We start from the raw sequence: 17311 nt of genomic DNA on the forward strand, positions 1-17311 counted from the left end.
TCTCGTATTGAGTTAAAAGAGACAATGGCCATTATATGTTGTGCCATTTTCTCCTTATTTTTCCCACTGGGTTTGAAGAAGTTTTAGCAACATATCAAACACCTATCACCTCATATTTTTCCCACATGGTTTTTGGAGGAGCTTTTTCAAGATGATGATACTTACACTAATAAGCATGGATTAGGGGAAGTGTTAGGATTTAATTAATCCTATTAATCCCTACTTTTCCTAATTGAGGCGGTTGTCTCATGTCTCTTCGGACGCACCCCTTCGGGGGCTATATATATATATGTGTAATTCCATCATCAATGAGAACAACGATTCACTTTTACATCTCTGTGTTTTGTCTCTCGTTCCTCTCTCTATCTGAATTCTAAACAGTTTCATTAGACAAAGAAAGAAGAAGAATAGGAACGTGCGGAAAACTAATTAGATGGGCCGAGAGCATATACAGGAAGGTCATACGTTGGCACTTGCAGTCCACTTGTTTAGACATGCAACGAAGGAAATTTAACGCGAAGATGAAACAAAAAGTTGAATGTAATGTACTAAATACCAATGATGTCACTGTTTTACACATGGGACCTACTTGATGATGTGGATGGGCTGCATGATGAGAGGACCTACTTGATGATGTGGATGGGCTGCATGATGAGAGAATAGGGAGAAATGGAGAGCAACTTCTTAAGAATGATAGATACCAACGTTAACACTTTTTGCAAGGAAAATACCATTGTTATCTACGTATGTTAATGCCGGTGAGCAAATCTATGACCCTTCAATTTCCACAAAGCATAACGCCACACAATTTCTTTCAACTGTGCTAAATTTTTGCTAAATGCCAATCAGTGGGCTACCTAGTGCGTCTATAAATCTTTGTGGAATGCATTTGTTATCCCATGCCGCAATACCGGTGGAATGGGACTTTGATCCACGTCAACTTTCATGTTGACTCCGGTATACAGGCAGTTGTCCCTTGCTCGTAAGACTACCCATAGTGGGGGGTAACTTAGACTTGCTAACATATGGGTGGTCTAATATAGCAAAAGTTGTGCCGCAATTGTTGAGTAGACTTGAGGATGCTGAGGATGGATTCAGTCCAGGGCAGTGAATATACAGACCTGATAGTGGTATGCCTTCTAAAGCCAAACATCGGAAGCATAACGTTTCAACGAGGTACGGCATGGAGCACAAGGGCATCCGTTTTTTCACCAGGAGTTCAAGACCAGGGTTTCTATTCATCAGACAACATTCTAAGCTGTAATTCAGCCATGATACCATAACTTCTCTCATCATGCATAGATAGGTGGTGGAGAAAAGCTGCCAAAAAGATCAATTACATGCTTCCTCCGCTTGTCAACAACCTTCCTGGGCATCAAAATATGCTCCCAATGTGCACAACGGGTGACTTGCAGGATCTTCATTTTCAGCAAAACTCTTGAGCGGCAAAATCATGCTCGTAATTTCAAACATATGTAGTTCACTACTCTATGCGTAGGGTCCTAAAGTGTTGCACTGCCTTACCATTGAGTCCAACATTCAGATGGGCTTGTCAGTGACTTGTTTGTGTCGGTAGGTCCTGACAGGTTGCCACTGCCTTACCAACAACATGATCATCAAAACAGCATAACGTGAGTCCTTGGGGGATTCTGAAATGAGAGAAGTGCATATGACACCCCCCAACTCTAGCCCTAGTCTAATATACACCTCCAACTTCAATATCATCTAATATACACTCCCCAACTCTCAAAACTGGCCATAATTCAACCCTCCCTTTCCTGTTGACCGGTTTTGACCCAGTTTAACCGGTTTTGACTGAGTGAACAGTAAAAATAAAATTTTAAAAACTATAAATATTTTTTTGAAAAATTTCAAAAATGTTCAAGTTTTTTTCACCACGTGAACAGTAAATTAAAAAAAATCACCTTTTCAGCATGTTTGGACACCTGAGTAAATTCGAGATGTCCGTAAATTCAAATTTTTTTTCAAAATTTCAGCTTGGTGAATAGTAAAATCGGTTTTCTTTTAAAACCCTTTTTTGCATGAATTATGTGTGAGCGCGTGGTGATTTTTTTTGGATTTTTTTCCCGAATTACTGTTCATCATGTTGAAAATTTTGAATATTTTTCGAATTTACGGACATCTCAAATTTACTCAGGTATCCAAACATGCTGAAAAGGTTATTTTTTTTGAATTTACTGTTCACGCGGTGCAAAAACTTGGAACTTTTTGAATTTTATTTTTTTTGTTTTTAATTTTTTATTTTTTACTGTTCACTCAATCAAAACCGGTCAAACTGGGTCAAAACCGGTCAACAGGGAGGGAGAGTTGAATTCTAGCCGGTTTTGAGAGTTGGGGGTGTATTTTAGACGGTATTGAAGTTGAGGGGTGTATATTAGACTAGGGCTAGAGTTGGGGGGTGTAATATGCACCTCTCTTCTGAAATCGTGTCTTCATTGCCTCCAGCGCATGTAGGGAGCAACTTATTTTATTCCTGACATCTTAAGCATCAGACAGCTATGCTGACTTGCGCTTCACTGCTGGACAAACTGGTGACTACATCCAAATGCAGCAACTGGAAGCATCATGGCCAGGCACAGTTCAATCCACCAACAGGGGCTTCACTGCTATACAATTTGTAGCAGAATCTCTTTTCAACTTCCCTATGGAGAAAGGAAATTATCACGACAGTGACACAGAACAGGGGCTTCCAGACAACCAGAAACTTCTATGGCACAAGTTCACTCTTCCCCCAAAACCACAACAAAACTTAATGCCTGCAAATGAACCCAATCGCCCACACGCCCACACGCCCACATTCAAGACCTTCCAAGTGTTGCTAGGGCACTCTTGACTGATTTAACCATTTCCCATATCTCCAACTGGTATGATAATCCATCTTGATCTCTTTTCAGGGATGTCTAGAAAATATGATGTTTTAGAAGAGCGCATCTCTAGATGTATCAGTTAACTGGCATAGAACCTTCAGCGTCAGAAAGGCAACAGTTATCCCCGTTACCATATTTATTACTGTTTTCTGGCAGTGACGGCTCCTTCACATGAACAAATACATCTTCTGTCATCAGAGGAAAAGACCAACTGAGGATTCAACCTGTAAGGTAAACAACAGCAGTGTTAGACATTTGGTCCCAAACAGAATATCATCTGAAGAGTTGTACATAACAGTAAAAATAATAATTAATAAATAACACAAAATGCACAAAACAGTGAACAGAAACACAAGAACATGAATAGGAGAAAAACAGTACACTCCATGGCAATTTCAAGCTAGAATCAGTTTGTAAGGAGGGCTATATGAGGTGCCGTGGGTTTTTAAGGCAAGCAATGAGTATTTTCTCTACCGCTCCCTGTTTACTTCCTGTCACGGTGCCAACCTCCCGTCACCAATGGTTATAATCTACAATGCCAAACCCTGACTCATAACAGATAAAGTTGTTGAAGATCATAGCCTACAATCTGTACCCTCTTGCAAATCGTACATGTGCCCCACAAGTACAACTGTGGGTGGTATTACAGGAAAAGTTAATACCATTCTCAAGATATGTCTGCATTCCTTCTTATGGTTCATGGAAGTAAAATATAAGGCGAAATTCTCAAACCACAAAGCAAAATAACATTTGCCTAGAGATATGGGAATTTTTTTTCCTTCTGTAGCTCATCAACTAATCTCCCCGCATCTGACATGGAAACAAACGATAACAGTGTGTCTCTAAAACCAATGGGGTGACATTGAACAGAAATAAACCATGAACCTTTAATTGTTTCCTACTGCAATCCTGAAGCAGTAAGCCAGTAACACTTGTTGCTCAATAAAACCCCATGGTTTGCAATATATGGTCTGTACAGTTAAATTGTTCTCGGTTTCTCTCAGAGAGATCCAGCCACATCTCATCCACCAAAGAAGTGCCAACTTCTAAGAAGTCCAAGAACCTCAAGATCAAGATGCATGTGTGTGTATAATCCAGGAGGGGGGTCTAGAATCCTTGACCATGCATGGTCTTATCAGATCCTGCTGGACTGTAGAATGGCAGAAGATGTCTTGAATACAATTCAGATCAGATTGTGACTTCAATTATCCAAATAAGCATGCCTTGTAACAATATTTAAGAAACTACTATTAGTTCGCAGCAGCCAAAATGCTAATAATATGTCCTAAGTCCATAACATGTTAAAGCCACATTCAGATAAGGTTACTGTGGCAATTAATCACCATATCCAGGACTGTCCACCAGAAATTAAATAATGCTCAAGCAGTGTTCATAAAATTGCTAGGCGCTAGATGCAAGGCCAGACCGTCAGGCAGTGGTCGAGCCGATTTTGTCAGAGGTTGAGCTGTGGAAGATGACAGTGCAAAGCTGCTTCGCAGTCTCCTGCTTCATATTATGCCTCCTGATGTAGGGGGTGTGTAGTAAAAGGGAGGGCATGTCTTCTCCCTCTTCTTTTTTTGTAGATTAGAGTAGGCTTATCTTTCTAGCTTCAGTTTTAGCCTTCGTTTTTGCTTTGGTTGTTGTACTTTGTGCCTTACCAGCATGCTTCTTCTAGATTCTAATATACAATGATGACACACATTTAGATGTGTGATTCACAGTAAAAGAGATTGCCTAGTCGCCCTACGCACCACCTAGGCAAGGGGGATGGAGAGGAGACAAAGAGCAAGGAGGGCCTGGGAGGGAGACAAGGAAAGGGAAGGGGAAGTTGAAGGCATCAAACTCAACAGCGACAAGGAGGCTCACCCTCAAGGTCTTCTTGCTTTCCTAGGGTTGCTTCCTCTTTAAATGGTTCAACTCAACCAGGACACTCAGGTGGTCAAAACATCACAATGAGCCTATACCGCCCATCAGACCATCTTCCACACCACTATTTAGCTCAAACTCTTCCCGTGACCTTGTCTTCCTCTAGCCACAGATGTGTCGTGGCCCTTACCTCTGAGCTCCAATGAGGCCTCTACTACACCTCAACACATGTCCATACACGACTGTGCCTACCTCACACAGAACTTGGCTAACTTTTAGAAACACTAGACTCACTATATTACTAACCAGGCTTCTCCAACACATGGCAATACTAACAAGACCCTATAGTAAAACTAATTGGGTTCCCCAGGGCTTATTGAATATCCAAATATAAAAGATAGAAAATTAACATGCTACTAGGTTAATGAAGGTGCACTGTCAAGAATGAATGTTTAATTTAAAATAATATATACAGAGACGCGGCGTAACTTCTGCCGTGGATGAAGAAACTACTTGCCTCATGTTTGGTAAGCCATCACCAGATTGCTTCGGTCATTTGGAAAGCTTCAGAATGATCTCCGCTGTTTGACCCATCCAAGAATGATCTCGACAAGCTAGCAAAGCAGTCATCTCCCACAGAACACAAGATATGGGCTGATGGACTTAAAAATGGTAAAAGGGTAAATCCTTATAAATCCATATAGTCCAAGTGCCAATAAACTTCCCAACCAACTTCTGTTCAAGAGTCAAGTCTGCAATCTGCTTTAAGCGTTCTATGGCATCAAAGATCAAACTACCATCCATCTGATGTCACGAAGAAATAGAGGAATGCTTTCCCCTTCTCACAAACTGGGAAAGGTTTCCAGCACTAAGAGCTCATTCAGTTCACGCACCATACTCTCCAGCCAACTTCAGTAAACAAGTTGACCCACCCCAGATTGATCTCCATAGCGGACTCGCTAAAAAGCGCTCTTGTGAGCACGAGCTCACATGCACCCTTTGTTACAGTAAAATCCAGAAAAAATCATAAAAAAGAAATATTTTTACAACAAACATTGATGCCTATTCACATGCGTGCAAATTTTTGTGATGGAATGACATTGATGGTCTGGGCAAAAAAACAAAATTGATGCTCCAAAATGCTTTCAAAAACAGTCTTTTTAGAGCATTGATTTTGTTTTTGTTTCCCAGACCTCCACGAATGGCATTCCATCACGAAAATTTGTAAGCATGTGAAAAAATACATCAATGTTTTTTAAATTGTTTAATATTTTTTCGGATTTTACTGTAGCGAAGGATGCGTGTGAGCTCTATGTGTCTGAGCACCCAAAATTACACTCTATACTTGGGATGATTAAGTCTAGCCTGTTGGGGCTAAATAGACCTAATCAGATTACCAGCTTATCTCCTACTCAAATCTGCACTGTGTTTCAAGCATCACATGGAAGAACACGTCAAACTTCTGTCTGCTGCTTTGACACAAAACTCGGGAGTGCTTTCCCCTTATCACGATCTGAGCAACATTTACCGCACAAGGAGCTCAGACACAACTCTTAAGCAAACACCCATTCAAAACCAACACTGCTTTTGAGCATTAAAGTGAAGAATGCATCAAGGTTCCACATGCAAGAACACTGTTATGGACAGCCTCTTGTATCAGAGCCAATGACCGGGAGTTTCACTCCAAGGAGAATCCTCCATGTTAAAATCTGGTAGGAGTTTCACAGACAATGTGCTTCTTCAAATCTTTGGTTCTCTTGGGAGTAGTGTAACCATTGAAATATGTTCCAGGGAGATCGAGGGCTGTGGCCTACATCAAATATGGTTCAGACCATATGCCACACAAGCTTTCAGGAGGTTGCCAGGCCGATGCATCTACAACTGCTTCTCCCAATTGGTATCAAGAAGGTAATCTTTATCTTCTACAACAAGTGCTTTCCTTAGTCAAAAAAACACTGTAGTGTGGTCACTAGTCAGAAAAAACATGGCGGTCCTTTCATGTTCTCCACCTGAGCAAAATCTTTCAAATCTAAGAGCTCATAAAGTTCAGGCACGGTACTCTGAATTACATCCATGATCCACTAGATCAGTCCAATTGTACTAAACTGAACTGCTGATGTCTGGAAGCTGGAGATACCAGTGGGTCTAATACAGAACATGACCAACTTAACAGCTAACACATCAGCCACATAGAGAGCTAACCATGTGGGTAATTGGCAAACAATAGTAATCACGTCCCAGCCTCACTCATACAGCATCAATCCAGGAAAAAAATGGGAGAAGTGGCATGTTGATGCACACGCTACTGGTCTAATTTCACAGAGCAAGAGAGGCCATGTTACACCATCATCAGTGCAGATCCAATATTAGTCCTGTGACTAATGGTAGTCACAACTTGCTTAAAAGAGCTCCTAGATCAACCTCTTCATGTGCAAGAATTGCCGATGCTAACTTCTAATATCTAACAACTGATAACTGATAAGTCTGAATAGCCTCATTCTTCTCTAATATTTTGCAAGAGAACAGAGCCACCTAAGGCTTCATGCACCAGACAGACAATCCAAATATGCTAGAAAGTAACCAGCCTAATACCGTAAAAGCTTAACTAGAACTTACACAAAGGGCCAGAGCAAGAATTTTCTAATCGAGCTCGCACAAGGTCTGGAAGTTTGAATTCCTCATAACGATCAAAATAAGCATCAAGACAAATACAAACTAAAAAACTGATGATGTAAACCAATTCAGATGAGACAGCTTATGCTGTTGAATAACCGTGGAGTTTAACGGCATAACTTACTACCCATAAGAAACGCAATCATTGTCCTAGATAATATATAGACTTTTTTTTTGCGGGGAAGATAATATATAGACTTGTCCACACTGTTATGGTTTATAGAGATTTAAGGAGGTAAAGTTAGTTCTGTTACAACAAATATCACTTACTGATCCCTATCTGCTGATAACAGCATTGGATCCACTACACATTCAAATATGCAGCAGTTGACATGAATCTAGCCAAACATATAATCACTACTTCAGACTTCCATTTTTACAGAAAATCTGCAGCAAACGCCTGAATAATTTGCTAGTTATAAACATTAAAACCACCTTTGCATTAAGTGACTAACGTCACCAACATAGTTTAACATGAGAGAAACCTACACTTGGTTATCACCAAGAGTGAACTTGACACACATGTACTACATGCACTATCTGTATCATCTCACATCAAGCTCATTAATTCATTGTGTAACCGCGTGATGGAAGTTTTTTCTGTAAAAACATACATTCAAAGTTTAGCAGTTAGACCCCCACTGCTTCACATTAAATTCAGAACACTTGCTCTATATGTGACACGACTAAGTCACTCTGATTTTCCAAAGTCGAAGCCACGTTAAAATGATTGCTAGTCTAGTCATAGATCCATCTAACAAGGAAACCTGGATATCCTAGTAACATGCATAAATCTGGAGCCAATATGTAAATAGTAACAGGATACTGTCAGGACAAATATTATCAACTAACACAGAAAGTATAATTATTCGAAGCATAAAGAAGTCTGGAGTCTTAACACAAACAAGTAGGTAGATAAGATACTCTAAACCATGTTATATGATAATTAACACCTAGAGGTGATTCTTTCTCCCCGGAATGTAGCAGCTGGGGTCTTAGCGGTACTGGAAACGGTTCTTCTCAAATGTGCCCCACGAAGATTCAGGAGGGTGCGAAGGACCTTTCTCAGAAACTCCCTGATAACAACACAGTACATTTTGAATAATATAGAAAACAAAGAATGAAACTGTCTAAGATTATACTGTTTTAAAAGATCATACCGCATGTATATTGTATTTATCTCCATATTGAGTAGGGAAGGTCGCTTCAGGACTGCCCAGCTTCATCCCATGTGCTCCACCTTAGAGAGCAGATAGACATAGTACCATGAGAGCGAATTTTCTTTGTTCCATGAAATATAAAGTGTTAACAGCAATGCATCCAATGATGATATATTCAGGTAGTCTAGCCTAAGAGAAAATCACCATCTAGGATAACTCTGTTATGCTTATGTTTTGAAGATGATGTATGCTCTCATTGTTGACAAGGAACACTCCTGGTTTTGCTTTGTGGGTGGTATGGTATTAGAATTTTTTATTTTTTATTGGTCCATTATCTTTTACTAGTGAAGGGGAGTATGCCGTCGTAATGGTTCAACCTCCCCTCCCGCGCTCCCCGTACAGTAAAAATTTCAGCCCACGCGTGCATATTAGCACAATACGAGCAAGAAAACCCGTAAAACCATCGCACGCACGCACGACTAGGGGAAAAGGAAACTGCCGCAATCCATGCATAGACGACACACACACACACACCTCATCGCCACCCAACCCTCGCTACAGATCCCGTCTCTCTCCCGGGAAAAGTTATTGCCGCCCCTACGACCGTAGGTTTTAGGTATCCCACCATCGCATTTGCCCTTTCGCCCCTCTGGTCGCAATCTCTATCACCACTCAGATACCCACGGTGACCATCATGGCCTGATGCCCTTTCAGAACCCATCTGTTGGCGGCGCTGACCCATCTTCTGGTGCTGGATGCGGCGGCCATGGCGAAGGAGAAGAATTCACCGTACACCAACACCACCGACGACCTGCAGGGGACCCATTGACCGCTGTCGTGGCCTTCAGGTCGGCCACGGAGAAGTCCTCGCAAGGCAGCGGGTCCAAGTGGATGCACAGCGCTGCGGCGAGCGCCATGGTGAGCAACATCACTTCAATCATCATGAAGTGAACCAATGGGATCGAGCGGAAGTATGCGGGGAACAAGTCATAAGTACTCGTGCTCTCCACTTTATAAGGATGGGTTGATTTTGGCGGTGGACAGTGGTAATGCGGGGAAGCTTCCAGTTTGGAGCTTGTTGGCGATTCTCTAGTAGCCTTGCTGGTTCTGAATCCAAAGTGCACAATGGTCCCAAAGAGTTTGACTCTTTGAATCAGAGGAAAACAAGACTGGTTGCATGTGGTAATATTTTCTTAACCCATGAGAAAAAGCAAGGATTTCACATACGATGTACGCTTGACCTCTCCATATTGGAGATTTCTACCGCGTTGTTTGTCACTGCAATTTGATTTTTCTTTCTTCCGTAGCAACGCATTGTACTTACATCTATAGAAGAACACTCGGATATATATTGCTGCAGCCTACAGGTTAAACTATGATGGTGAAAAAAGATTAGCTACATCAAATAAAGAGCTCCTTAACACTCAAACCAAATGGCTGCCCTGGACTATCTTGTTTCTGTCTTACGTGATGTTTTTATTTCCTGTACTAATGGAAACATGACTAAAGTTGTTGAAGGACACCGATGCATGTCTATTTCTGACCTTCATAATATGAACTAATGAATATCCTTTCTTATTGCTACCATGTGTGTTAGGACCATAGTTGTCAGTCTCCTCTCCACCACCGCCACTTCCTTCATTTTCATTTTGCCTTTTGGCTGTTGCACACCGCTGCCAAGGCTACCAATCCGTTGCCTTTCCATGGCATGTTCCTTTGCTCCTTCGCCTCGTCAATTCGTTACACATCTCTGTATCCTCCAGTGGCGGACATGGTGATGAAGAACTGCAGCAATGATGGAAGACCGGTGATGGGGGGTTTGCGGAGGTACGAGTCCGACGATGTTCTCTGTATTCATCTATTATTTCTCGACATTTCCCTCAGTTCACACTCTCTGCCTCTCTCCCCACCGGGGTCACCCAGTGGCGTCCGAGATCGCGTCCCGGCCACCGATCCACATTGACCCCAGAGTAGATCCCAACCTTTGATTTGGGTCGACAACCCTGGGTCGTAGAACACAGCACCGACCCGCGATCCGGAATACTAAGATTAGGACATACATGGTTAGCTGGGTGGAACGTGAGAAGAAAATAAATATGTGTGCGCACACGCAGGGCTATAGTGTATAGCTCTCATGTGGATGTATATGTTTGTTTTGAAGAATCACTACTATAGTGAGCAAGAATGAACCCAGCAAAATAAACACCTGAGGTTAAAATGAAAAGTTTACATGTTGCAATAGGTTAATGGGCTTCCACTTAACCATACAGTTTGATACGAACAAACTTATTTGGTCAGCAAGAAAAAAAATAGTTCTGTCCATGTGGTTATTTCTATTTTTGATTTGGGTATACTTTTTGCTGCTAGATAGCAAAGAAAAACAGACAGTGGAATGAGCTGTTGCTGATGTTGACGCAGAGCTGGGACAACTTTTAGGATCAAAGTGGGAGAAAGAAAGGGAGGTATAGAGCCACTGGATAGATTTGGTGGCTGAATTTCATGGTAAGAAAGAATCAGTGCTTGTTCTGTTCTCATGGTGAAAATCACTTCACTTAATACAATCAGAATGTTATGTCAGATTATATACGGATGACAAACATGAATATAGAATCAGTTCTTATGGTGTTTCCTTGATTTAAGTCAAGGCACTCCATCACCCATGTTGGATGTGTTATGCCCAATTTTGTTATTCAGTATTTGACATGCTTGATACTCCATTTCTTTTGATAGTATGAAGTTACACCGGACAATTATGTATATATATCTCGTGTGGCGAAGTGGAATTTCCATGTTTTTGGAACACTATCTAAATTATTTCTATACACATGAATTTTCACATGCATCGTGTTGCGTTCTGCGAGGAAAGAGACACAAGTGGCATGAGGTGATCGTCGAGTGGAAGCAAGTGTAAGGTGATATTGTTGCAACGGTCATAAGCCACATACAACGCACACATCATGAATTACAATGATATTTTAACTAATGTAACTTCATCTCAGTTTATTATTCCGTGGCCACGCACGGGCACTAAAGTAGTACAAAGTAAACGTTGAGGTAGGAAACTGCGAAAAGATCAGGCTGTAGCCAGATTAAATCTCGTTGATTCATTCGTGAGGCTGATATGTAACATGTTGTCTTCTTAATAGTGTATAGGGGGGCACTTCTCATTATTTTTTTAAAGCATGTAAGCGAGCTACAGGATAACTGATAATATTCTGGTAACAGAAAATAACATGATTTCCATCCATACCAGCAGTAAAGAGAAAACATCCACACATGCATTTTGGACGCATACTGAGTACAAAATTCGGCATGGTTTTAACTCCTTTTAAAATTTGCATACCCAGAAAGACTGGCAAACTCGAGAAGGGCCCAGCATATGAACTGAAGACCCTCCACGTATACTATCTAAAAGCATATATTTTGTGTATGTAGTTATAATGTAAATATCACCTTGTCAGATATAAGAAGACAATTTCTATTAAAAATGAAAATGCGGGAGATCCTGCTCAAAAAAATTACCAATCATAAATCAAGACATTTCAACGCAAAATTCTCTATATATTGGGAGCCATGTCATTGTAGGGTAGTAATCGGTGGGCACAAGAAACTGCCACGTAGGGTTAGACCCTGGACAATGGGATAGGCAGTGGCTTTAATGAGCCTAAGATGGCTACAATTTTCCTAGCCTTGCTCATAGAGTTAGGCCTTTGAATTTAAATATGAGTGTCAGAGTGTGTGCCTAAATTACGAAGTAGTGAAAGTGCGAATTAAGAAAGCATTAAAGTAGAAGACATTAGACAAGGTATATCATATCTCTTGTATTGCAATCTATCCCTAGTTGTAAGAGCATCTCCAACAGCTCACCAAAAAAAAAACCACCCTATAATCACCTATTGGGGCTCCCCAATAACACTTTTCTGGTTATCGGGGATGAACGCTCCAGCAGATCCCCAACAAAACTTCCTCAATAACCAATCTGACATACGGGGCCCACTTGCTAACCGGTAAAGCGACGGTGTGGCTGTGCTCCGGCGGCTATGGCGGCGGTCTGACGATAGTCCAGTGGGCGGCAGTCGACCGGCGACGACAGCGGCTGTCCAGTGGCTGTCCAGCGGCGGGGCGGCTGTTCGGAGATGGTCCGTCAGCAGCGTCGGCAGTCTGCGCCGTGGCAGCTGAGCGGCGGCGGCAGTGGTCCGGTGGCCATTTAGCGGAGCGCTGACATCGCAGTATAGGGGATCATATCGGGAGAGGGCCAACTCGCCCTCCATTTAGGGAAAGATGGGTTGTTTTATTAGTAATCACCAATAATTTATTGGGGAAAGGGAAGCTGTTGGAGCAGAGTTTTTGGCTCAACTCCCCCAATACCAGGAAATTATTGGGGAATGGGGAGCTGTTGGAGATGCTCTAAGCAGGCAATCTACCAAGGCAAGGAAGAAAACAGGATGGCCTTTTGCCCTCCCCCCGTCTCATGTGCAACAGTTGCACACTAGCGGCATCTCTGTCATCCCGAATTTCCTACGGCACCGATCACGCAAGCAGAGAACCCCCCCCCCCCCCCCCTCCCCCAAGGCAGCCAACTATTTGCAATGTGGCAATCCAGAAGTTCACACTGGCACGCATAATATGTTCAGTAGTAGCATCAATCCGTTTCCAATATTAATTGACAACTAGCATCTCCAAACAAATTAAGTAATTGGCTGATGTCCTCTTTCTTAGAAACCCATGCAAAGTGCTGGCAGATAGCAGATTCCTAACTCAGGATTGCTGATAATACAGAACCCTACCATATGCGCATGTACAACTTCAAATCCAGAAAAAATATGACAGTGAAAAAGGAAAATATGTAGAATGGATAACTGAAATTTACAAACACTGTAGATGATCCCAATAACATACCTGTGCCCCATGGTCTGCCATCAAAATTAGCTAATTCGGCCCGCATTTGTTGAATTTCTTGTGCCATCGAAATCATACTCTTCTCCATTGCTTTCCTTTGTTCCACCAACTCGAAATTCCCCTTCTGCTCCAATTCACATGCATTCCTGCAAACAATACAATTATAGAAACCAATGATACTCGAAGTTTCCAGTCCCCAAACAATTTACTGGGATAACTGAGAGTCAGGTCCAGCAAAAGAGATGGTGTGTGTACCTTGCATGGGTAAGTTCCAGTTGAAGGCCCTCAATCTCTGCTTTCAGCATAGGTAACTGTTGTTTATCAGATCTCTCCCTACTCAGCTCCTGCATGAGTGATGCAGCCTTTGCAGAGAGTTCTTTCCTAACAGCAAGGAGCTTCTCGATTTCACCACGAAGATGCACAACCTCATCTCTCAAAGGCTCATTTGATCTAAGTTCAGCTTCAAGCTTCCTTCTCTTGTCAACGAGCTCGCTGATATAAGCTTCCTTCTTGGCATTAATCTCTGCGATGATCATGTTAAGGTGACGGACCTCCTCCTTTCCGGCTTGCAACTCCCTGTGCAACTCCATCCGTTCCTCAGCTAGAGCATGACGATCAGCCATAAGCCTGCGGAAATCAATCTCGTGCAACTGAATTTCTTCCTCTAGGACATCCAGGTGAGAGCGAGGAGCCACCCTCATGAGCGGCCTTTCGTGAATCTCAGGGTAGGCTCTACGATCCTCAATCACACGAACTGCAGGATAGGCTCTGCGATCTTCGACTACACGGATCTCGTGATGGCCCCTACGATCATCAACCACTCGGATACCAGGATGATGACCCCTGCGATCCTCAGCCACACGGGCGTCAACATAGCCCCTTCCATCTTCGACAAAACGGCGCGGCAGGCGATCTCTTCCTGACATGATGATTCTAGGTAACCTGGTGGCCTGAAAGCAGCATAAGAAATGAACATCGAACCAATGTAAATCCACCTCTGTTACCAAACCAAAAGCGGATCTACATGGAAATTTGTGGAGAATAGTTAGCTTGGGATTAAGTAATCGCTTGATGATCCAAAAGCTCCTACCTTCAGAAACCAATGTCCAAGGTTTCGGACGGGGTGAATACGGCAGGGACGTGACGAGGTGGAATGGGAACGGCGATGGTGGCGGCGACGCGCGTGAGAGGTGGGTTAGGGTTTGGGCCGTGAGGCGTCGGCGACGACGCTCGGCAGCAGCTGGCGTAGCGCAGTAGACTAGAGAAGATTTTTAATGAGCCGGGATTGGGGCTCTGGTAGGTCAGAGCAACAGATTGGTTCGGTCATGGGACCTTACTCCTTAGAGCATCTCCAGTCGAGTCCCCAACAGATCCTTCCGAGATATTTTTGCCGTGCTGACACCGAAAAAACAGTCCAGTCACGCCTTCAGGACGCCGAAAAATGCCGGCTCGGACTTTTTTTGCCCGGCGGTCGTAGGCCGAACCCGGCGCACTGGGGGGCAGTTGGGGGCTCCGGCGCAAGGAAAAAGCGCGGTTGGCCCACGCCGTCAGGGGAAAAGTCAAGATTTTCTTCCTGACTCGCCTCCCACCCCCGCGCCCTCGGCCGCCAGTAGCTATATCTCGGCGCTGCTCGCCGTCTTTCACCACTAGATAGACATTCCACGCCGGAAAAATAGCAGAGCTTCGCCGCGGCAGCCCCTCCAACAGCAGCTGGGGCAGTTTAGCGGCGGGGACACGCCCACCGGGGCGCAAGGTGTTTGGCGATTTGCCTGCCTCGGCGATGGACTCGTATGACGAGGAAGCGCTCGCCGCGCTGCTGGAGGAGGAAGCCGAGGCCGACGTCTAGGAAGAAGAGCATCTTATGGTGCTCGCCGCCCTCGCCCAGCTGCTGGCGAGTAATGAAAAGCCGCGACGAGGTGGCTCGGCGCCGGGGCAGGTGAAAGCAAAGAACCGGCATCGTCTCGAAGGCTAATGCATGCTCTACTCCGACTACTTTGCCGATGCTCCACTTCACGGCGAGAAAACATTTCGGCGCCGTTATCGGATGAACCGAAAGCTCTTCCTCCGGATTGTGAATTCCATCAGGGAGTTCGACAACTACTTCAAGTGCAAGATGGATTGCACCGGCGCCTTTGGATTCACCTCCATCCAGAAGTGCACGACAGCGATGAGGATGCTTGCATACAGAGCTCCCGGTGATTCAATTGACGACTATGGGCGCATGGGCGAGTCCACCAGCATAGAGTGTTTCTACAAGTTTTGTCGGGCAATGAGCAGTGTTTGGACCGCAATACTTGAGAACACCCAATGCGGAAGACACTGCTCGGATCCTAGCACAGAATGCAGCAAGAGGATTTCCTGGGATGCTTGGAAGCATCGACTGCATGCATTGAAAATGGAAGAATTGCCCATTTGCTTGGCAAGGGATGTACAAAAGCGTCAAAGGCGGTTGCAGTGTGGTGCTTGAGGCGGTGGCCACACAGGACCTCTGGATTTGGCACTCCTTCTTTGGTATGCCAGGAACTCACAATGACATCACCGTGCTGCAATGCTCTCCTGTCTTTGCCAAGCTTGTTGAAGGTCATTCTCCTCCGGTGAACTTCGAGATCAATGGGCGGCACTACAACAAGGGGTACTATCTAGCTGATGGCATCTATCTGAGATGGTCGACGTTTGTGAAGACCATCTCAAACCCTGTGCCAGGAGGCAAGAACGCCTGGTTTGCGAAGATTTAGGAGGCGTGCAGGAAGGATGTCGAGCGGGCATTTGGTGTGCTCCAATCTCGATTTGCTGTTGTCCGGTACCCCGCTCAGACATGGTCCAAAGATCAAATGTGGGAGATTATGACTTGCTGTGTCATCTTGCACAACATGATCATCGAGAGCGAGCAAGAAGACCCAGTGTTTGACACTGAATCATACTATAGGCAGGGTCCTCTAGCCGAAGTCGATCACCAGCTACCGACAACTTGGACTGCCTATCTCAGTATGCGTCAGGAGATCCGAGACCCACAGGTGCATCATCAACTGCAGAAAGATCTGATTGAGCACATATGGAGGCTCAAGGGAGACGTCGTGTGATGAAATGCGAGTTTTTATTTATTGAACTATATAATTTGTATTGAACTATTTGTTGTTGTACTATTTTGTTGAAGTATTTGATTTTTCTGTGATGAAATATGTGGTAAGAAAAAATTGTGTTGATAATTGAACGCCGAGACACGGCGAACCACGCCGAATATGGGCCTATTCTCGCCCATATGAGCCATTTATTCGCCGAAATGAGGCTGCAAAGTGGGCCAATTTCGGCGTCTAGGGGCGATCTGGGGCCGACGATTGGGCGCAAAACCGCCCCAGCGCCGATTGTATCGTCGGCTCGCCCCCAGGGGGCGATTTTTATGCGTCCTGGGGGGGCCAACGGCTGGAGATGCTCTTAATTTCCGGTTTATAAGGCTTAACTCAAAATTTTAGTTTTCCCGTTTTAAGGCTTAATTTGGTTGTTTTCCATCACATGTTCAGATTTCAAAGTGCATTAAATCAATGCATGCATATATTGAAAGAAAATTGACCAATGCATGTGTTTTATGCGTGCATGCATTACAATTAATGCATTAGTAAATACAATTGTTTGAGGAAAACAAACGCATTAATTAAGTGTTTTTGCAAATTACAAAAATTATTCCACCACTCACCATCTATCTTGATTGGTGAGATTTTTGAATCGAACCCTATAAGGTGGTGTTTGGTTCTCTAGTCCTAGGACTTTTTCTAGTCCCAACTAAAAAGTCACTAGTCCCTAAAAAGTTACTCCCTATTTGTTTTCAGA

The 17311-nt window shown here is 43.6% G+C and overlaps 1 protein-coding gene across 4 annotated transcripts; it reads right to left on the minus strand.

The window, feature by feature from the left end:
* Positions 1 to 1598: 1598 nt before the first annotated feature.
* On the minus strand, positions 1599 to 14803 carry LOC125508388 (protein FLX-like 3). 4 transcript variants are annotated; one of them, XM_048673091.1, is made up of 6 exons: positions 14577 to 14803; positions 13742 to 14436; positions 13487 to 13632; positions 8588 to 8667; positions 8381 to 8503; positions 1599 to 3112 (listed from the first exon to the last, which is right to left on the minus strand). In XM_048673091.1, exons 2-5 carry the CDS (start codon positions 14410 to 14412, stop codon positions 8423 to 8425), a joined length of 978 nt encoding a protein of 325 aa, XP_048529048.1. In that variant the 5' UTR covers positions 14413 to 14436; positions 14577 to 14803; the 3' UTR covers positions 1599 to 3112; positions 8381 to 8422. The 4 variants fall into 4 exon arrangements, with proteins under 4 accessions (XP_048529048.1, XP_048529050.1, XP_048529047.1 ...); XM_048673090.1 differs by lacking the exon at positions 1599 to 3112 and having other exon boundaries at positions 8200 to 8503; XM_048673092.1 differs by lacking the exon at positions 1599 to 3112 and having other exon boundaries at positions 8200 to 8503; positions 13742 to 14506; positions 14577 to 14793.
* Positions 14804 to 17311: the final 2508 nt, after the last annotated feature.

Source organism: Triticum urartu, chromosome 5 (genome assembly GCF_003073215.2).
Source record: "Triticum urartu cultivar G1812 chromosome 5, Tu2.1, whole genome shotgun sequence".
NCBI lineage: Eukaryota > Viridiplantae > Streptophyta > Magnoliopsida > Poales > Poaceae > Triticum > Triticum urartu.

Coding starts and splice junctions, on each gene's coding strand:
- LOC125508388 (XM_048673091.1), bottom strand. CDS start 14,412: ATGTCAGGAAGAGATCGCCTGCCGCGCCGTTTTGTCGAAGATGGAAGG. Junction 8,668..13,486: donor TGGCAGACCATGGGGCACAG/GTATGTTATTGG, acceptor CTGCTCTCTAAG/GTGGAGCACATGGGATGAAG. Junction 8,504..8,587: donor ATAAATACAATATACATGCG/GTATGATCTTTT, acceptor TGTTGTTATCAG/GGAGTTTCTGAGAAAGGTCC.